The sequence below is a fragment of the Geotrypetes seraphini genome, chromosome 12, assembly GCF_902459505.1.
Source record: "Geotrypetes seraphini chromosome 12, aGeoSer1.1, whole genome shotgun sequence".
NCBI classification, from domain to species: Eukaryota; Metazoa; Chordata; class Amphibia; order Gymnophiona; family Dermophiidae; genus Geotrypetes; species Geotrypetes seraphini.
The window spans coordinates 58004512-58026571 of NC_047095.1; the positions used below are offsets into that span (position 1 = coordinate 58004512).

General features: G+C 45.4%; 1 protein-coding gene across 2 annotated transcripts in view; it reads right to left on the minus strand.

Annotated features, from left to right (window-relative positions):
• PODN (podocan) overlaps nt 1-22060 on the minus strand; it is a 53042-nt gene that overhangs the window by 29293 nt on the left and 1689 nt on the right. For both annotated transcript variants that reach the window (XM_033915191.1, XM_033915190.1), the window contains exons 2-6: nt 17967-18296; nt 14540-14633; nt 11820-11884; nt 5746-5855; nt 3261-3417 (exon numbers count right to left, since the gene is read on the minus strand). In XM_033915191.1, coding sequence (XP_033771082.1) covers nt 3261-3417; nt 5746-5855; nt 11820-11884; nt 14540-14633; nt 17967-18218 — 678 coding nt within the window. In that variant the 5' untranslated portion in view covers nt 18219-18296. The remainder of the gene's footprint in view (nt 1-3260; nt 3418-5745; nt 5856-11819; nt 11885-14539; nt 14634-17966; nt 18297-22060) is intronic.

A 22060-nucleotide genomic window follows, 5' to 3' on the forward strand; every position in this document is an offset into this window, starting at 1 on the left:
AGATGAGCCCTCACCAAAGGTTTACAGGATAGTTAGAGGGAGGGAAAGCTAGAAGAAAGGGCCAGGAACCAGTCATAGATACCTTGACCATGAGGCATTCTAGGTGAACCTTCAGTTTTCTGCAGCCTTTTATTAGCAGTCATGCTCCTAACTTAGCCCTTGGAAAATTTAATAATTAAACTGAGCAACAATCACCCCAATACTAAATAAACTTGTAAAAATGCATAGACTTCGGCATTTAAATATTAAACTAAATTTCTTACAAACAGTATACATATGAGGATAATCTTCCAAAGCTGTTTACCCAGGGAAAGGAGCTATTTGAAAGTTACCCACTGTCCCTACAGGTAAAAGCTGTTGGTTCTTTGAGTGGATTTCTGGACCTATGTTTTGCTGCTTTACTGCTAATGTCAAGCTGAAAGATAAGTGCTTTGCAAAGGCTGAAAAGTTTTTTACATAAGTTATTTGGCCTTTTGCACAGCTATTTTGCACAATTTTGCATTTTTGCACTAATGTTAATGCTATTTGCACAGTTTTGAATTTAAAAAGCTAAAAAAAAGCTTAAAAAAGTTAAAAATCTAAATTTAAATTATTGAGTAGTGAAGTTATATATTTATAAATGAATGACGGAATAAGTCAAGTTAATATATGAAGTTTTTGGATCTATGAAAGAAACCCTAGCCACAATTCCTTATATGGATCCTTGGAGTGGCAATTCTGAGATTCTTTCCTTCATTTTGGTAGCAATTAAATCATTTATTTATATGGTTTTTTTCTCTCTCTGCTTTGATTAACCTTTTGTGGATCTGTTTACTTGTGGTTAATTTTTCTTTTTTATTATCTTTTTGCCTAGTTGTTAAGCCAGCACAATCACTTTCTCTTGTTGCTTTTGTCCGGGTTTCGAAAAGCTCCTGGCAACAAGCGACGTCGGGACGGCATTCGCGCACGTGCGGAGGCAACGCGGTGACATCAGGCGCATGCGTGTGACATCACTGCGTCACACCAGGGCGTGCGCAAATGCCGTCCAACGTCGCTCCTTGCTTGTGCAGGCCGAGGGGGGCGGGGCTGGGGCAGGCCTAGGGCAGAACAGGAAGTGGCCAGCCAGAACGGGGCAGGCCTGGGGGGCGGGGCTATGGGGCTGGATTTTCTGTTTGGAAAATCTGGTAACCCTGTCATGTACACACTTAGACTGTATGCTTTTTGTGGCAGGATTCTGTTTACTTCTGCGTAATTTGCTGTGTGGCTCCCGGATTTAGGCATATAGTTCAGTTCTGGTTTTGGTGTGCCCTTGGGTAGTCTGGCTGAGTTGAGTGTGCCCCTCCTGAAGAAGCAATTACAGTGAAACTTGAGTTGGGGGGGTCGTCCACACAGGGACATAAGAACATAAGAATTGCCGCTGCTGGGTCAGACCAGTGGTCCATCGTGCCCAGCAGTCCACTCACGTGGCGGCCCTTAGGTCAAAGACCAGTGCCCTAACTGAGACTAACCTTACCTGCGTACGTTCTGATTCAGCAGGAACTTATCTAACTTTGTCTTGAATCCCTGGAGGGTGTTTCCCCCTATTTGAATCCCTGGAGGGTGTTTCCCCCTATTTGAATCCCTGGAGGGTGTTTCCCCCTATTTGAATCCCTGGAGGGTGTTTCCCCCTATAACAGCCTCCGGAACAGCGTTCAGGTTTTTTACCACTCTCTGGGTGAAGAAGAACTTCCTTACGTTTGTACGGAATCTATCCCCTTTCAACTTTAGAGAGTGCCTTTAGAGAGGGTGAACAATCTGTCTTTATCTACTAAGTCTAGTCCCTTCATTATCTTGAATGTTTCGATCATGTCCCCTCTCAGTCTCCTCTTTTCAAGGGAGAAGAGGCCCAGTTTCTCCAATCTCTCACTGTACGGCAACTCCTCCAGCCCCTTAACCATTTTAGTCGCTCTTCTCTGGACCCTTTCGAGTAGTACTGCTTCATTCTTCATGTACGGCGACCAGTGCTGGACGCAGTATTCCAGGTGGGGGAGTACCATGGCCCGGTACAGCGGCATGATAACCTTCTCCGATCTGTTCGTGATCCCCTTCTTAATCACAACACATAGAGGTCGCTAGCACAATTTTATTTATCACCAGGTTGCTGAAGCAGACGGACTGACCGCCAAGGAGATACAGATAAGCTGAAGTGTGATTAACATCTGTTTAACTAAATGTTTCTCCATGTGATATCTGGGCACTTAAGACAAGTGAAGGCTATGATGGTCTTATTGGCAACTAGTGCTGTGCTTTATCATTAAGCATTTTAGTTGAGGGTCTGAGCACTTCACATTTTTATTTCAAATATTTTTAAGTATGTTTAAAAGAATGGTTTAATATATGTAATGGTGACAATGAGAAACAGTTGATGATATCACTTAATTTGAAAAGTAATTCCCTTTAGTAATTAGTTGGGCATATAATAATAATAATAATAATAACAGTTTATTATATATACCGCAGGACCGTGAAGTTCTATGCGGTTTACAATGCTTAGAAATGTTACAGATTGAGTGAATAAACAGAGTTACAGATTGAATGAACAAATGCCATAGAACTTGAGAGATGCGGGATTTCACAGAAAGGATGGGAATAAATGAAATTATTATTAGTGACCAGGATTTCACTACACGATAAAGCTCTAACACTAAAAAAAAAAATAAACCTGGATGTTGCTTTATCATTTATCTCTCCACAACAGGAGATTCTGGACACCAGACTTGCCTCTGCCATTGACCGTAGGCAGTTACTGAAATGGCAGCTCTCTTGGTCAGCAAACGAAATGATCAAGGACATGGCTTGATTCATCTCAGTAGTCCTCCGTTCCTGTCTTTATGGGAACAGCCTTTGATAAACAGATCTCAGACCAGGGGGGTCTCATCCAGTCCTCAGGACACATCTAGCAAGTCAGATTGTCAGGATACCCATAATCAATATGGAGGTAGTACATGCAAATCTACCTCATAAATATTCATTGTGAGTATCCTGAAAATCTGACTGGCTAAGTGTATCCCAGGTTGAGAACCCCTGACTCAAATGGGTTTTGTTTTCAGGATAACCAACCAAAACAGGCAATTGAGCCTAGTTTTGGACCAAAGGTAAATTGGTCTCACGAATATTCATTGTGGATGTTCTGAATACCATACCTTGACATGGTCCTCAAGGACTGGGTTTGTGCACCCTAATTCTAGGATGAGCAGAGGGTCAGAGTCTCTCCCACCATGCTTGAACATCAGCGTCCTTACCTTCAAATGCAGTTTGTAGAGCTTGGGGGGTAGATTCTTTGGCACATACTTCAGGAAGTTGCTGGACATAATCAGAATCTCCACATTGTCTGAGCCATTGAACATCTGGTCTGGTAAGCCAGCATCGGCAAGCTTATTGTTGTGGAGATACACAGATCTAGAAGAAAGAAGAGAAGGGCTTGGATGGGGAGAGGAATAGAACGGTGCTTCCATCTATTCAGGGAGCACCTCTGCAACCATATGAGTCTGAAAGAAATGTACGTTTCCCACTGGACCTTGTTTCAACAAGGAGGAAGCAAATTATGGCAGGGGTATGGGGTTGGTTTGCAAATCTATAAATGACCAGATGAATTAGGTTTGACAGACAGATGCAAGAGCAGGGGTGGGTAACTCCGGTCCTCAAGAGCCAGAATCCAGTCGGGTTTTCAGGATTTCCCCAATGAATATGCATGAGATCTATTTGCATGCACTGCTTTCAATGCATATTCAATGGGTGAAACCTGACTGGATTCCAGCCCTCAAGGACCGGAGTTGTCCACCCCTGTGCTAGAGCGTGGTGGTTAATGGAATTCGCTCGGAGGAGGAAAAGGTGTGTAGTGGAGTGCTTCAGGGATTGGTGCTGGGACCGATTCTGTTCAATATGTTTGTGAGTGACATTGCCGAAGGGTTAGAACAGGGGTCCCCAAAGTCCCTCCTTGAGGGCCAAATCCAGTCAGGTTTTCAGGATTTCCCTAATGAATATGCATTGAAAGTAGTGCATGCACATAGATCTCATGCATATTCATTGGGGAAATCCTGAAAACCCGACTGGATTCGGCCCTCAAGGAGGGACTTTGGGGACCCCTGGGTTAGAAGGTAAGGTTAACCTCTTTGCGGATTATACCAAGATTTGTAACAGAGTGGACATCCTGGAGGGAGTAGAGCCTGCAAAAGTTAGAAGAATGGTCTAACATCTGGCAACTAAAATTCAATGCGAAGAAGTGCAGAGTGATGCATTTTGGGCGTAGAAATCCAAGGGAACCGTATGTGCTGGGATCTCTAATTAGAAAATGAAGGATGTAAATGAAAAAACTAAGGCCGGTACTGGACAGACTTGCATGGTCTGTGCCCCATATATGGTGATTTGATGTAGGATGGGCTGGGGAGGGCATCTATGGGAACTCCACTAACTTGAAACATTAGGATGTTACTGGCCAGACTTTATGGTAGATATCCTGCACACAGGATGGTTGGAGAGGCTGGAGTAAGCTCAGACGGCAACTTCAGCATTTGCAACCTAGGACAATACCAGGTGGACTTTACAGTCTGTGACCCAGAAATACCAAAGAAGAGACAAGTTAATTTACTCATGCATTTTTTAATGGATATAACTAATGGGCAGAAAAGTTTAGGCCCCCCCCAGCCTGCATTCCCCCCAAAGATTTTGGTAATTAAACTTAACAATCATGATCATCACACAAATATCCTATAAAATCCAGGGCAAAGTTTATTTTGAAGGCTCTTTGACTTTGTGCAGTTATTGTTATGCTTTCACCACGTCTACATTTGCTGCTCCCAAGAAGCTTCTGACCTAGGTGACTGCCTAGTCTTGCCTAATAGTTAGGCCAGCCCTGGGAGAAGCTAAGATTGCCCTTCCTGCTCATCAAGTTGATCCAGTACTGGATTTACACTATTGTACATATAAATATTTAAGTTATTCTTTTCTCAGCTAAATCAAATGTGTGTGACTATTGGGCAGACTGGATGGACCAATCAGATCTTTATCTGCTGTCATGTACTATGTGAAACAAAAGACTCTGTGGAGAATTGATGTTCCTGTTATACTCTTTATTATTGATTCGACTTAATAATCCACAAAGAAACATGTAGGACCCAACACGGCTACAGCAGCAAACGGATTGGTTAGATAATCCACGAGTTTTTTAAACGGACCTCCAGGGACCCCCTGAGGAAGACGACTTTGTCGAAACACGGACTGTGTTGGGGCCTACATGTTTCTTTGTGGATTATCAAGTTGAATCAATAATAAAGTCTATGCCAGGAACATCAATTCTCCACAGCGTCTTTTGTTTTGGATTGAATACTCTTCTGTGGAGTCACCGGGTCAATCTCTTTGTTTTGCTTCTCTTCACTTACTATGTAGCTATGTAAATCCATGCATGGAAGCAGTTAAAAACAGGACTGAATCTGCCTGCCCAGCGGAAATAAAGCCAATGGACAACCCTGCTGAAGAGCAGAGCCCACAGCCATAGCTAGAACATGTGACCACAGACAGTAAGGTGCAGTGGTTAGTGCTACAGCCTCAGCACCCTGAGGTTGTGGGTTCAAATCCCATGCTGCTTCTTGTGACCCTGGCAAATCACCTAATCCCAGGTACCTTAGATAGAGTATGAGCCCACTGGGTCAGAAAGGGGAAAATATTTGAGCACCTGAATGTACACCACTTAGGTTAAAAGTGGTATAAATACTAAAAAAATAATAATACCTTAGCTCTGGTTTCTGTCCAAATGTGAGTCCGTAAATCTTGGTGAGATAATTAGCTGCAAGGTCTGCACTGACCAATGTATTGGGTAGGAACTTCGGAGCCAGCGTGAGCTGAGGAAAATGACAAGAAGACCATTGAAATGCATTGTGCCCTGATGTACAATTCTTTATTTGGCAGTCAAAGTCAATGGGCAAAGACTGTGACAAACCCCATAGAGCCTAGAACAGGGCTGCCCAAGTCTGGTCCTCGAGATCTACTGGCAGGCCAGGTTTTCAGGAACTCCACAATGAACATGCATGAGAGAGATTTGCATACCAAGAAGGCAGTGCAGGCAGATCTCTCTCATGCATATTCATTGTGGAGATCCTGAAAACCTGGCCTGCCAGTAGATCTCGAGGACCGGACTTGGGCAGCCCTGGCCTAGAAGGTCTAAAATGAACCAAGTACAAGTTTGCTTTTTACAGAAAGGGGCCGCATAAGTAGAAGCTCCAGAAAAATTGACATCATTTGTTTTCCCTGGAAAGTCAGAGAGCACTCGCATTACGGTTTTTGCATAAACCAAAATCGTAACCAGCTCTGGGGTACTTGGCATGAGAAAGCCCAACACAAGCCCAGAACAGGAATTGAAACCAGCAACACAGTCAGGCATCGATTAGGGCATGCTGCAGGGGAGTTTTGTTTCATGTTATTATGTCATTCTATTTTCAAGTTATTATTCAAGTAGACCTCGCGACTCTGTTTACTTTTGGGGGGCTGTGCCAGGTGGCCATTGGCCAGACCAGGTACAGTAGCCCGGTCTGGCCACTGTTGGAAGCAGGATGCTGGGTTCGACGGACCTTTGGTCTGACCCAGTAGGGCAACTCTTTATAACATAACTTTATTCTTCTATACCGCCATAACCAGACGACTTCTAGGCGGTTCACACCGAAGAGAGCTGGACAATCAGCGAATTACAATATACAAATTATAAAAGTACAACATGTTTTTGAGGGGGAAGAAGGCTATCCTTACTAACTGGCTCTCCCGTGATTCCCCGTCCTACGCTCAATGGAGATCCCTATTGATAATTCATGCAACGCTGGAGCGGCGACAAGTGGGAGACTTGGATCATGGCCCGGGTCGTAGATTTCGTCAGACCTGGGAATGCTTTTGGCAGGATCTTACACCACGTGCTCGCAGTAGACTTTTGAACCTTTAGGTTTCACCCATACTCTTAGCTATTGTTATGGCACTGGACTCTTGGGGTGGGAAGGGTTGGGGGGTGAGCGGGGGCTGTATTTGTACTGGTACTTCTTGATTGATACCAATTTTTGTATTTGCTGGTTTTGTTGAAACAATAAAAATCATTTGAACATAAAAGTACAACATGTTACTCAAGAATAGACATAATAAAATTATTAGATTTAGTGTAACTTCTGTTTAGGAGATAAATCTATTAAACAATGCCGTTTTAATTTCTTTCCTAAAGGCCTAGCTCCATTAATATAGTTACCTAACCAAGATGGTGTCAGGTCAAAAGCGCGCCGGGACAAAGGCGCGAGCAGACAACTGAGTGCAGCGCAGAGGCGCGCCCCAAAGAAAAAGACTGTTTTTAGGGGCTACGACGGGGGTGGGGGGGGGGAACCCCCCCACTTTACTTAATACAGATCGCACCGCGTTGTGGGGGTATTGTGGGGGGTTTGGGGGTTGTAACCCCCCACATTTTACTGAAAACTTAACTTTTTCCCTGTTTTTAGGGAAAAAGTTACGTTTTCACTAAAATGTGGGGGGTTACAACCCCCCAAACCCCCCACAACGCCGCCGCGATCTGTATTAAGTGGGGGGGGCTCCCCAACAAAACCCCCTGTCGCAGGCCTTAAAAACAGTCTTTTTCTTCAGCGCGCACCTCCGTTTTGCGCTCAGTTGTCGGCGCGCGCTTTTGTCTTCCGCGTTACTGTCTATGAACCGACCAAGACTGCTGTTTACTTGCTTGATACATGAGAGTCCTATCCAAAAAGGATTTGTATTTACAGCCAGTAATGCTTGGGTATGCAAATAAATTACAATTTCTGGTTATCCTTGTAGGACTATATAACACGAAATGGGTTCATAGACAGTAACGCGGAAGACAAAGGCGCGCGCTGACAATTGAGCGCAAGAAGGAGGCGCGCGCCGAAGAAAAAGACTGTTTTTAGGGGCTGTGACGGGGGTTTTTGTTGGGGAGCCCCCCCACTTCACTTAATACAGATCGCGGCGGCGTTGTGGGGGGTTTGGGGGGTTGTAACCCCCCACATTTTACTGAAAACTTAACTTTTTCCCTAAAAACAGGGAAAAAGTTAAGTTTTCAGTAAAATGTGGGGGGTTACAACCCCCCAAACCCCCCACAACGCCCCCACAACGCGGCGCAATCTGTATAAAGTAAAGTGGGGGGGGTTCCCCCCCTACACCCCCCGTCGTAGCCCCTAAAAACAGTCTTTTTCTTCAGCGCGCACCTCTGTGATGCGCTCAGTTGTCTGCTCGCACCTTTGTCCCGGCGCGCTTTTGACCTGACACCCACGAAATGAGATAAAAGATAGGTAGGAGTTAGTCCACAGGTTCATGTTCCTCTGTTTATCATTTCATTTCAGCATGGGCCACGTTTTCACAACGTATGTACTTTGCATGCTAAAATTACATAGTGACAAGAAACAAATTTCTTTAGGGTTTTCTTTTGTCAGTTCAGATGGGAAATGGCATAAAATTATATAACTAATATTGTTGATATTTTGGTATCATTTAAAATTGCTGGTTTCAAAGCAGAGGGCACTGGCAAACACAGCTGGAGCCACACTGGTAGCAGAGGATGTTGGCAGACACAGCTGGAGCCACACTGGTAGCAGAGGATGCTGGCAGACACAGCTGGAACCACACTGGAAGCAGAGGGCACTGGCAGACACAGCTGGAGCCACACTGGAAGCAGAGGGCACTGGCAGACACAGCTGGAGCCATACTGGAAACAGAGGGCACTGACAGACACAGCTGGAGCTACACTGGAAGCAGAGAGCGCTGACAGACACAGCTGGAGCCACACTGGAAGCAGAGGGTACTGGCAGACACAGCTGGAGCCACACTGGAAGCACCAGCTGGAGCCACATTGGAAGCAGAGGGTGCTGACAGACACAGCTAGAGCCACACTGGAAGTAGAGGGTGCTGACAGACACAGCTGGAGCCACACTGGAAGCAGAGGGTACTGGCAGACACAGCTGGAGCCACACTGGAAGCATAGGGCGCTGACAGACACAGCTGGAGCCACACTGGAAGCAGAGGATGCTGGCAGACACAGCTGGAGCCACACTGGAAGCAGAGAGTGCTGACAGACACAGCTGGAGCCACACTGGAAGTAGAGGGTACTGGCAGACACAGCTGGAGCCACACTGGAAGCAGAGGATGCTGGCAGACACAGCTGGAGCCACACTGGAAGCAGAGAGTGCTGACAGACACAGCTGGAGCCACACTGGAAGTAGAGGGTACTGGCAGACACAGCTGGAGCCACACTGGAAGCACCAGCTGGAGCCACATTGGAAGCAGAGGATGCTGGCAGACACAGCTGGAGCCACACTGGAAGCAGAGAGTGCTGACAGACACAGCTGGAGCCACACTGGAAGCAGAGGGTACTGGAAGACACAGCTGGAGCCATAATGAAAGCAGAGGATGCTGACAGACACAGCTGGAGCCACACTGGAAGCAGAGGGCACTGGCAGACACAGCTGGAGCCATACTGGAAGCAGAGGATGCTGACAGACACAGCTGGAGCCACACTGGAAGCAGAGGGTACTGGCAGACACAGCTGGAGCCACACTGGAAGCAGAGGGCACTGGCAGACACAGCTGGAGCCATACTGGAAGCAGAGGGCGCTGACAGACACAGCTGGAGCTACACTGGAAGCAGAGAGCGCTGACAGACACAGCTGGAGCCACACTGGAAGCAGAGGGTACTGGCAGACACAGCTGGAGCCACACTGGAAGCACCAGCTGGAGCCACATTGGAAGCAGAGGGTGCTGACAGACACAGCTAGAGCCACACTGGAAGTAGAGGGTGTTGACAGACACAGCTGGAGCCACACTGGAAGCAGTGGGTACTGGCAGACACAGCTGGAGCCACACTGGAAGCAGAGGATGCTGGCAGACACAGCTGGAGCCACACTGGAAGCAGAGAGTGCTGACAGACACAGCTGGAGCCACACTGGAAGCAGAGGGCGCTGACAGACACAGCTGGAGCCACACTGGAAGCAGAGGGCGCTGACAGACACAGCTGGAGCCACACTGGAAGCAGAGGGCGCTGACAGACACAGCTGGAGCCACACTGGAAGCATTGGGCACTGGCATACACAGCTGGGGGCCACACGTGAAGCAGAGAACACTGGTTGACAGAGCTACAAAATAGCCAGCTTCATGTCAGACAACTAGTACTAGTAACTGGTTAATTGCCGCTAAATATCAGTTGGCAGCCCATACAAGCGATTTAACAAGCCAGGAGCCTTTTGTGTCTGGTTAAATCGCTTTGAATATTGACCCCCTATAATATTGGAGCACCAAAAACACACTGGCTATGTAGCCCTATGCAGGAAATAATATGCTTCTATTAAGACAAGTTTGAATTTTTTTAAAATAAAATATTTTGAAAAAATATTTAAAAATTTTTGCACAAGTAAAGTGAAGTTTTTGACCATTGACAATATTAGTGAGTCATAAGCTCAAGTCAGTGCTCAAGTGAAATGAGTCGCCACCAAGGTCTTTCTGACAACTTCATTGCAGCAAGTTAAGCCACACTGGTGTCATTATAGTTTTATGGTCCTTATTAATTTCTTTGGCAGTGCTGAGAATTTAATATTTGATTATCGATTGCTCCCTATGGACTTGCTTGACCTCATAAAGTGTAACAAAAAAGCCACTGGAATCGCGAACTGGAGAGAACTGTGGAGAATGAGAAAGTTGTGATTACCTGGGCCATTTCTATTCCCATCCATAGAAAGCTTGAGCCAAGAATGCAGGAAACTTTGCTACTGCTACAAGATCTGGCCACACGCCAACTGACTAATCTCTACTATGGGTGGAGAAAGGGATCCTCAAGTGTCAACAAATGCAGAGACCCTGAAAATGTGGCAATAATCTCTTCTTGTCCACCCCTAACATAGACAGGATTTGTGACCTGGCAATTGCAAACAGAAATCGAACCCACTGGCATCATCTAAAAGGGAGAAATAAGATACCCCAGGCTATGTCACACGTAACGACTGCTAAATGGAAATGCTCCCCACAGCAGAAAGAATTATTCAACAACCATCTTGGCTCCCTTCTGAAATCACTTCCGGGTCGTGGGGCCAGGAAGTGACATCAGAGGGAAAGCCAACACCGGCACAAGGAGCAGGCCAGAGAAGCTGCTCGTGCTGGCGAAGATTTAAAGAGGTACGGAGGGTGAAGGGAGGGCACAAGTGTGACGTAGGGAGCGGGGAAGGAGAGGGGGAGGTGCCACCACCCCGAGCACCTCCTACCCTTGCTTCGCCACTGTGTAAATTTACATTTTCACACCTAACTTTAGGCGTGAGATTTACACCCGCTCCAGGACTCCAAATTTTTTGGTCCACATCCCCTTTAAGTGGCTCACCATAAAAAATTTAGGTGCTTGGTTTATAGAATAGGGGCACGTCGTCACTACAAATCACTGCAAATTTGTTTTTGTTAAGGCCAATTATTAATACTTATCACCAATTAAATGCCAATTTAGGGGTAATTAGTCAATTGTTTTCCTCATAACTGACCCCATTCTATAACCTACCAGACAGCCAATTGCTCATCTAACTTTGGGTGCCATTTTTAGAATGTGGGAGGTCACTGACCTGCACCCAGACGAAACCTTGAAATGTTAAGGGGCCATGTGAACCTGCAACTGGAAAGCAATTTTCTCATGCAGGTGAAGGGCACCTTGCATTCCTCCCAAGCATCTGAAGTGGCATTTTCCTGTCAGGCTGACGTGCCTTTGTAAATAAACAGGGTAACTATTTCAGTGCAAAGGCAACTGGCAACTGCAATCTGTGCTCAACCTTACCTTCCCCCTACCTTATTATTAGCAAGGTACAGGTAGTTCAGGTTCTCCAGATGTTCAAAGAGGTCTTCAGGAAGCCCTTCAAAACAAGAGGAAGAATTCAGTTAGCTAGTTTTTCGAAAGAGAGGCCCCGAGGTGCTGTTTAATCAAAAGGATTTGGCCCGTGTCGAGTCAGAGAAGATCCTACAATTTGTCATATTGGCTGTTGTCATCTCCACTGTCAAAAGAACATAAGAATTGCCGCTGCTGGGTCAGACCCAGTGGTCCATCGTGCCCAGCAGTCCGCTCCGCCGCCGGCCCTTAGGTCAAAGACCAGCGCCCTAACTGAGACTAGCCTTACCTGCGTACGTTCTGGTTCAGCAGGAACTTGTCCAACTTTGTCTTGAAACCCTGGAGGATGTTTTCCCCTATAATAGACTCTGGAAGAGCGTTCCAGCTCTCCACCACTCTGGCTGAAGAAGAACTTCCTTACGTTTGTACGGAATCCATCCCCTTTTAACTTTAGAGAGTGCCCTCTCGTTCTCCCTACCTTGGAGAGGGTGAACAACCTGTCTTTATCTACTAAGTCTATTCCCTTCATTATCTTGAATGTTTCGATCATGTCCCCTCTCAGTCTCCTCTTTTCAAGGGATAAGAGGCCCAGTTTCTCTAATCTCTCACTATACGTCAACTCCTCCAGCCCCTTAACCATTTTAGTTGCTCTTCTCTGGACCCTTTCATAAGAACATAAGAATTGCCGCTGCTGGGTCAGACCAGTAGTCCATCGTAGCGGCCCTTAGGTAAAAGACCAGTGCCCTGAGTCTAGCCTTACCTACGTATGTTCTAGTTCAGTAGGAACTTGTCTAACTTTGTCTTGAATCCTTGGAGGGTGTTTTCCCCTATACAGACTCCGGAAGAGCGTTCCAGTTTTCTACCACTCTCTGGGTGAAGAAGAACTTCCTTATGTTTCTACAGAATCTATCCCCTTTCAACCTTAGAAAGTGCCCTCTTATTTTCCCTATCTTGGAGAGGGTGAACAACCTGTCTTTATCTACTAAGTTTATTCCCTTCATTATCTTGAATGTTTCGATCATGTCCCCTCTCAGTCTCCTCTTTTCAAGGGAGGAGGCCCAGTTTCTCTAATCTCTCACTGTACGGCAACTCCTCCAGCCCTTAACCATTTTAGTTGCTCTTCTCTGGACCCTTTTGAGGATCACCGTGTCTTTCTTCATGTATGTAATTAAGTCTATAGCTCCAGTTAAATGGAAACATCTACAGTTTTAGTGGGAATGCAACAGGCTGCAGATAAACTGCATTTTCTTGATTTACTTGGCCAAGGAGAAATTAGGGGATGATCCTTCAGCGGTAGGAGGGAGTCAGAGTTTCCTAGACTAAACATAACCTGGAATGTCTGTGAGTACAAGACGACTATCCAAACTCAGCTCCATGTGACAATACTGGAAATGAAAAAAAGGTTAACATTTCAGTGAATTCGTCTTCAGCTGGTGGCCACCTAAATTACTGAGCAGCTGCAGACGAGGTCACCATCATCCAATTAAAAGCCAGATTATCCGCTGTGCTCTGAACCTAATGCCTATAATCTATTCGCTAGGGCTGTCAACACTGATTGAAAAGTAAGGGATAAGTTAAATACTCATGAGTAGAGAGAAAATATATACAGCCACAATATGGGATATATAGGGTAAGCAGATGGCTCCAAGATGTCAAGGACAAGCTAAGTTATGCCTTTACTAAATTTATTGCTAAAATATTTCTGAATTTCTCACGGAGGGAGCGGGCCTGGGGGGCAGATCAGTTAGCACAGCCACATTACCAGGACTGGTGTGGGAGCTATCACTCCCCAAATTTCCAAGTTTATTTAAATCTTGCTATACCACACATCAAATGTCTGAGCGGTTTACCTTAGATAAAACATAAGAAGATAAGAATAGCCTTATTGGGTCAGACCAATGATCCATCAAGCCAAGTAGCTCGTTTCTCACGGTGGTCAATCCAGGTCCCTAGTGCCTGGCCAAAACCCAAGGAGTAACAACATTCCATTCGGAATCCTAAAGAGTTACACAAGATTCTAGAATTTCAGAGTAGCAACATTCCATGCAGTGGCTTCCCCCCATGTCCTTCTCAATTACAGACTATGGACTTTTCCTCCAGGAACTTGTTCAAACCTTTCTTAAAACCAGCTATGCTATCCACTCTTACCACAAACTCTTGCTCCAGAGCTTATCTATACTCTGAGTGAAAAAATATTTCCTCCTATTGGTTTTATAAGTATTTCCCTGTAACTTCATCGAGTGTCCCCTAGTCTTTGTGATTTTTGACGGAGTTGAGTATCTGCCTTAATTTATCTGAATAGTTATCCTGCTGATACTCAGTTGTCCTAATTTATCAGGATACCTATCTGATATTAAGCTCTCCTCATTTATCTGAATAGTTATCCAAGGATTGTAGAAACTCAGCTGTCCCAACTTATCCAGGTCAAAACTCAGCAACATCCTGGGGTGATGGAGAGTCCAGGAGTGGGCGTGACCGTGACAGCAGTACTTGTCGGAGCCCTCTCCTCCTCGGGCCTAGCACGATCAAAGACTTGGATTAAAGATCAGATTCCAGCCAGAGGTCAATGGACCTACCATGTGTCTGAACTGACCAGTTTTCCTGAGGCTCTCCAGTTTCACACGTTAATTGTTCCCACGCCTGAGAATTCTTTGCGGCTGTTGGCAAGTTTGGGCTTTCTTACCATTTGAAGTAAGTCGGTTGTTCTGCAGGTTGAGTGTTTCCAGCTTATAGAGCCTGGACAGCTCTTCTGGAGGGATTTCCTCAATCTGGTTATTCTGCAGTGGAAAGAATATCAATGTTAGTGAAGTGTAATAACAGTAATAAAGCATGACGCATTAGCACCCCGGCCTCAGTTTCTCCTGGTCTATGAAATACGAAAGACAGAAAATCCAATGGGAAAAAGGCTCGTAGAGCAGAAGTTATTGGCCAGTGGTGCCTGTATCCCCAAGGGGGTACAGGAAGAGGTCAAAAGGGATGCGGAGAAGGGTCTCGAAATCTGAGGCAGTTATTAGGACAGTTCTTGATAGCACATCTGTTTACTGCTATAATTTTAGTAACAAATGGCTCTGTTAGTGGCTTTCAGTAATTACTAGAGGAGATGTGGTTTAGGAAGGAGGTGCAAAGGTTTAGGTGTTCAACCTGCAGCCCGAGGGCCACGTGCGGCCCTGTGAAGTATTTTGTGCGGCCCCGGTCATGGGCGATGCAATGTTTTCCTCTGCTGCCCCCGGGCGTTTGCCGGCTCCCTCCTCTGTCTTGCTGCAGCGTTTGCATGGCCCCGGAAAAATTTTTTTAGCCAAAAGGTTGGACACCCCTGGTTTAAGTGATCAGTTAAGGATGGGCAAAAACCAAAACATGTTAAGAAGAACTCCTGGCTTAGAAGGAAATAATAACCAAACGCACTTCTCAGAAACAAGTGCCCAGAGAAGCAGAGCAACCAATAAAATGTGACGCAGATAAGCCTTTCAGTTGCCAATCGTTGGCGTTTCAGTGGATTTCCTTGCATTGCACGGAACACCGATTTAATTTGTGCGAGGGATCTTCAAAACGTTTCCGCCCTTTTATTTAAAAAAAAAAAAAAAATACTATTTATTAAATATCTCAAAAAGCAAATGACATCACTTTTCCACATAATCACCCCGATTTGCGACGGACTAGTCACATGACATTCTACGACCCGCCATCTTACCGCTTCTTTCGCGAAAATAGGAAAGCGCGGAAACCTTTTGAAGAACCCTCAAATATGAAGCTTTTCATCTTATTGGTTGCTCTGCTTTTCTGAGCACTTTTTGCAGTGCCCCCGCATTGGTGGGTGTGATACACGTAAGTACCAGTTTTCGTTCCGATGACAAGTATTTTATTTATTTATTTAAAAAAATTGGTCTCCTGAAGCATCCACAGTTCTGCGCAGGTTCCGGTAAAACACACACAATCAATTTCTAAGAAATCAAACAAACAAGAACATAAAAATAGCTATACTGGGTCAGATCAATGGTCCATCAAGCCCAGTAGCCCGTAGCCCAGTAGTGGCAAATCCAGATCACTAGTACCTGGCCAAAACCCAAGGAGTAGCAACATTCCAGCAAATCAAAGAATAGCAAGATTCCGGAACCCCAATGAGAGCAACATTCCAGAGCTGAGATTGTGATGTCATAATTTCTCATTCCACAGTGCCTCAGAGCCACCCTCATCAGTGATGTCACAATGGCTTAATTGTCCTATACTTGGCTCACATAAGAACATAAGAATAGCCTTACTGGGTCAGACCAAAGGTCCATCAAGCCCAATAGCCTGTCCTCACAGTGGCCAATCCAGATCGCCAGTACCTGGCAAAAACCCAAATTGTAGCAACATTCCATACAGAATCCCCAAAGAATACCAAGATTCTAGAATCCCAAAGAGCAGCAACATTCCATGCTACCGATCCATGGCAAGCAGAGGCTTCCGCTTCCCCCATGTCTTAATAACAGACTATGGGCTTTTCCTCCAGGAATTTATCCAAACCAACATAGAAATTAAAACGCCTATAAAATTTGCATTCTATTCCTGTTTCCCCTAAACATTTTACAAAAACATAATGAAGCAAAAATGTGCCTGCAATAAATAAAAAGCCTACTTCTATTCCTTCTCAAATAACAACGTTTTCACACCTCTCCTGAACTGCATCACAGTGGCAGATTGCTGAATTTCCACTGGCAATGAATTCTGCAAAACTGCCCCCTGTACTGACATCATGGTGCGTTTGGTTATTACAGTACTTTTCTGCTTTCTTTTGTATTAGAATTGTGCACGCAGGACGACGACAGAACTGGATAAATGTCTTGTCTTCTGCCACACAGCCTTGCATCGTGAACTAATCAGCTTTCTGCTCAGATGGCAGAGGTGAGATTTTTCAACTGTCAGATGGGTATTTGTGCCAGACAAAAGGGATAAGCAGAGTGATAGCTTTGGACTCTAACAGAAACACGTGTGCCAGGAAGCGCGGATGGGGGGGTGGAAGGGAGACGGGAGCAGACGAGCAATCTGCAGATGTGGGGATTTTTTGGTTTCCCTCCATAATTGTACTTTTGGCTTATCAGTTTCCTCTGATGTCTTTGTGAATTTCCAGCTCAATCAGAACTGGCTTCTATTAGTGTGTCACTCTCTGGATAGTGTCCTAAATATTTATTTAATTTCATTTTCTATACCGTTCTCCCAAGGGAGCTCAGAATGGTTTACATGAATTTATTCAGGTACTCAAGCATATTTCCCTGCCTGTCCCTACCTATCTAATGTACCTGGTGCAATGGGGGGATTAAGTGACTTGCCCAGGGTCACAAGGAGCATCGTGGGTTTGAACCCACAATCTCAGGTGCTGAGGCTGTAGCTTTAACCACTGCGCCAGTCTAGAAATCAAAATGTAGTAAAAGTGAGCCAAGTGCAGGACAATCAAGCCATTGTGACATCACTTATGAGGTTGGCTCTTAGGCATTGGTGGAATGAGGCATTGTGATGTCACAATACCAGCTCTGGTGATCAGAGGCTGAAACTTTTCACACTGTTTATTTATTCAATTTTCTATACTGTTCTCTCAAGGGAGCTCAGTTTCCAGTGTTGTTTTCTCTGCCTGCTATGTTTTTTCTATGCTTGTTCCGCTCCTGACTGTGTGTTCCTTTGCAATTGCTAATAAAGACATTTAAAAAAAAAAAAAGAATTGTTTACATGAATTTATTCAGGTACTCAAGCATTTTCCCCTGTCTGTTCCTATCTATCTAATGTACCTGGGGCAGTGGGGGGGGGGGGGGGGGAATTAAGTAACTTGCCCAAGGTCACAAGGAACAGAGTGGGTTTGAACCCCAAACCTCAGGGTGGTGAGGCTGTAGTTTTAACCACTGCGGCACAATATCCACAGACAGACCCAGCCAAACAATTTCTCTGGATAAAAGCCTCTTTATTTGACCTCCATATCTTCAATTAGGTATTTCCTACCTATTAGAATTGGGTTAAATATGTGAGAGAGTAATTGATAGCACTAGGTTGGCTTATTAACAATCACATCTGGTTGAAAACAGCAGCGTAAGAGCTCAGTGCCAAAACCAGAAAGAGGCGCCCGGTGCCGTGGTTTCTCTTACCTGCAAGGACAAGTGGTTGGTGAACTCGGGCAAATCCACAGGGAACGCCTTCAGATCCACCCCCCCGCAGTCCACCACCCCTTCCTGGGAGCAGCTGCAGTCCCTGGGACAGTTGGCGACGGAGAGCCTGGGCTCCGGCCTCCCCCAGGGAAGGTGAAGGAACTCGTTGTCCTCGTCGCCCTGGCCCCGGCCATCCCTGGAGCTGAGCAAGAGGAGGCAGAGCAGAAGCAGGTGCTCTCCGGTCTGGGCCATCTTCCCTAGGAGTGAGCAGCACAAGAGCCAGCGCTGAAATCCAGGCTTGCCGTGCTGCGCCCACGAGCCACAAACGAGCTGCAGAATTGCAAAGGTAATGGAGAAACGTCTTAGTGGAAAATACAACCAACTCTGATGACACCAACCTACTGCTCCTTGCTCAATCCAGCTATTAACTACACGAATCGCTGCCAAGTGGAAAATGCCGTAGCTAGCGTTCCTAAACCATACTGTATGTGAGTGGCCCTAAAAGGGACGTGGGCTTTTCAAGCGTCACAAGGTTTTTGTGGTGCATTTTTATAATAAAGTACAGTGGTGCCTCACACAACGAACTTAATTCGTTCCAGGAGCAAGTTTTGTTATGCGAAAAGTTCGTTATGTGAAACGCGTTAAGCGCAGTGACTAACGACTGCCTGCCGTGCCTGCGCGGAAGGATGCAATACATCGGCAGCGATCGTGGAAGCTCGGGCGACGTCGTTGTGTGAAACGAAGTTCGTTGTATGAATCATGACATGAAGTTCGTTGTGTGCAGCGTTCGCTGTGCGAGGCGTTCTTTATGCGAGGCACCACTGTACTCTAATCTAATCTTTGATTTTATATACTGATTAGAGAATGACACGGTGAAAAAATTGGTCCCCGTCACCGCCCCGTCCCCGTCTCACCATCCCCGTCACCGCCCCGTCCCCGTCTCACCATCCCCGTCACCGCCCCGTCCCCGTCTCACCATCCTCTTCACCGCCCCGTCACCGCCACTGCCACCCCATTCACCGCCCCGTCACCGCCACTGCAATCCCATTCACTTTTCTTTATTTACGTATAAAGGAAACATTCTTTAAAACTTTAAAACTTTAAAACTTAGTTAAATATTAGTTAATAACTATACAAAAACAAAACACGCAGAGAAAAAATTAATTAATATAAATTCTCAAAACTGACACATTTTGATCACTAAATTTAAAATAGTTATTTTTCATACAGTTTTTCAATCACTAATCTTCCACCACCCCTGGGGCTAGCAATGCAAAAACAAACACGACATGTACTTTAAATGCTTGCAATGTTAGCCTATATGGTAATTAGACGCGGCCGCTGTACCTAATCGCGGCAAAGATCTCCCTGCCGTGATTAGCATAGTGACCGCGGTTGGGTACCCTCCTGCCGGCGATCTTAGGGGAGGCCATTGGGAGGACCGGCAGGAGGGGTTGGGTACCCTTCTGCTGCGATTGGCAGGAAGGGTTGATTTGACAAATGAGGAGCACGGTGAAACACAGGTAAATAGCGGTTCCTAGAAGGGGGTACATTGGCCCGCGGGGACAAACCTGTTCACCGTTTCCGCGGTCGGTGAATGGCCTTGTCCCCGTCACCGCAGCGACTGCTAGTTTTCTTCCCCGTTTTCGGCGGTGACCCGCGGCTTAAATGCGGTGGCCGCGGGTAAACCGTCACCGTGTCATTCTCTAATACTGATTCAGCCCGACAGGAGGGTTCGACTCAGTTACCAAAATATTAATAGTTTAATAAATTCTTTGATTAGATCGCAAAATCTCATTTCAATGTGATTTACATCAGATAAAAATCAGATAAAATAATAAAATCCACGTGTATCACATATACTGCTAATTAACATTAAAACATTAGGGAAAAGGGCAGCTTAAATTACAATATTAAAATGAAATAAAATTATACAAAAGATAAGAGCAGAAACTATGGGCTCCTTTTACAAAGCCGCGTTAGTGGTTTTGCGCGCGTGCTCATGTGCCGGCCGCGCTAGCCGCTACTGCCTCCTCTTGAGCAGGCGGTAGTTTTTCAGCCAGCGTGGGGGGTTAGCGCGTGATAGAAAGCCACCGTGCGCTAAAGCTGCTAACGCGGCTCGGTGAAAGGAGCCCTATATCTTTTATGATTGATTTGAAAAAGAAGAATCTTTAGTACATTTCTGAAATAAATATGTCTTCAGTACTTTACGAAAAGTCGGTAGATAAGAGAGAACTCTAATTATAGAAGGAAGGTCATTCCAAACTTTTGTGAATAAAAAAGAGAATGATGATACTTATCTTACGTCCCATATATGTTATCTCTTTAGCCCTTAAAAGAAATTGTAGTTCTGCCCCTTCTACCCTGTTGTATTAGTTTTGCTAATGTGTCTGTCCAGCATATTTTATTTTATATAGTACCTGTTATAAATTTTAATTGTATGTTTTTTTAATTAAAAAAAAAAAATTACTTATTGTACATCGCTTAGAAAATTTTGTTAAGCGATCAAATCAACTTTTAATGAAACTTGGAAACTTGCGGAGGGGAACTCTGTTAGTTTTTTTTTAAAAAGCAAAATAACAAACTAAAGAAATAGATCTTATGGACTGGAATCCTTTCTAGAATCTATCGCAGTGTTTGGAACAACAATTCCCCCCTCCAAAAAAAAAGCCTGCTCCTCGGTGCAACTTGGTTTGAGAAAGTGAAGACATTTCCAAATAAGTGGATCGAAAGTATTTGGGCGTCCTGTTGTTTTTGACACATGTTCTTTGACACCCCCTCCCCCGAGACCCTTGGCCGCTCTTCCCACTTTCTGTCGCGTCACATGAGGGAGCCTTTGGCCAACTGGCCACCATTCAGCTCCCATGAGCTAGTGTAAGCCTGGCTGTTCTGATTTCATAACCGACTTCTTCACTTTTTGTTTGCGCTGACGGATCCTAATGCTTTTCCCTCCCTATGCTGAGACTAAGGGCTCCTTTTACAAAGGTGCGTTAGGGCTTTAATGCGTGGAATAGCGCGCGCTGAATTGCCGCGTGCAGCAGACCTTAACGCCAGCCTTGAGCTGGCATTAGTTCTAGAAGCGTAGCGGGCAGCGTAGCACGCGGTAATTTCCTGCATGCGCTAAAACCGCTAGCGCACCTTAGTAAAAGGAGCCCTAAAAGTGGCACAGACCTCGGGGCAAAAGTTTTGCCGCTGGTCTCGGCGAAGGGAGGGAAAAGCATTAGGATCCGTCAGAGCTAAATCGTCATCGAGTTCTGTCAGAGCCAGAAACTACAAGTGGCACGGACCTCAGATTTTTAAGGACGTGCGGTTTTAGATCCGCGAGGTCCGTGTTTTACCCCTTCCCACTTTTTGGTTGTTGTTTTTTTTTTTCATGGTTCATGTTGAAGAGTCTCATTTTAACCCAGGGACACCCGGGATGGCCTCTTAGGCTCCTCTCTCTATTAAAAGACATCACGAGTTAGAATTTGCAGGGGTGTCAAAGTCCCTCCTGGAGGGCCGCAATCCAGTCGGGTTTTCCCCAATGACTATGCATGAGATCTATTAGCATACAATGAAAGCAGTGCAGGCAAGTAGATCTCATGCATATTCATTGGGGAAATCCTGAAAACCCGACTGGATTGCGGCCCTCCAGGTGGGACTTTGACACCCCTGAGTTAGAGGAAAGTTTTGCCTTACTATATAAACAAGAGGGATTTCGAAAATGTCACGCCAAGGAAGGGCAGATTACACTTAGCCCGCAAACTATTTTCTGAAACGGCAAGGCAAAGGGAATTCTGTTTTTTTTGCAGTGTTTCCAGCTTTGCTGCCACCCACTTCGGATTTAATATCAATCCAGCAGTAAAACATCCGGAGCTCTCCCCAAGAAGTGTATTTTCTAGTGGCTCCTAGCTTCACCCCCCTCCCGTTTTTTAAGTGCTCCTGACATACGCATGTGAATTTGGAAATGTACAAGAGACAGCACGTCACCCAGCAACTGCCTTATAGGTCAAAGTGACAACCAGCATAAGGGCCCCCATTTAGTGCACCAATAAAAGTCGCATACGATTTTCAACTAGAAACATAGAAAATGACGGCAGAAAAGGGCTATAGCC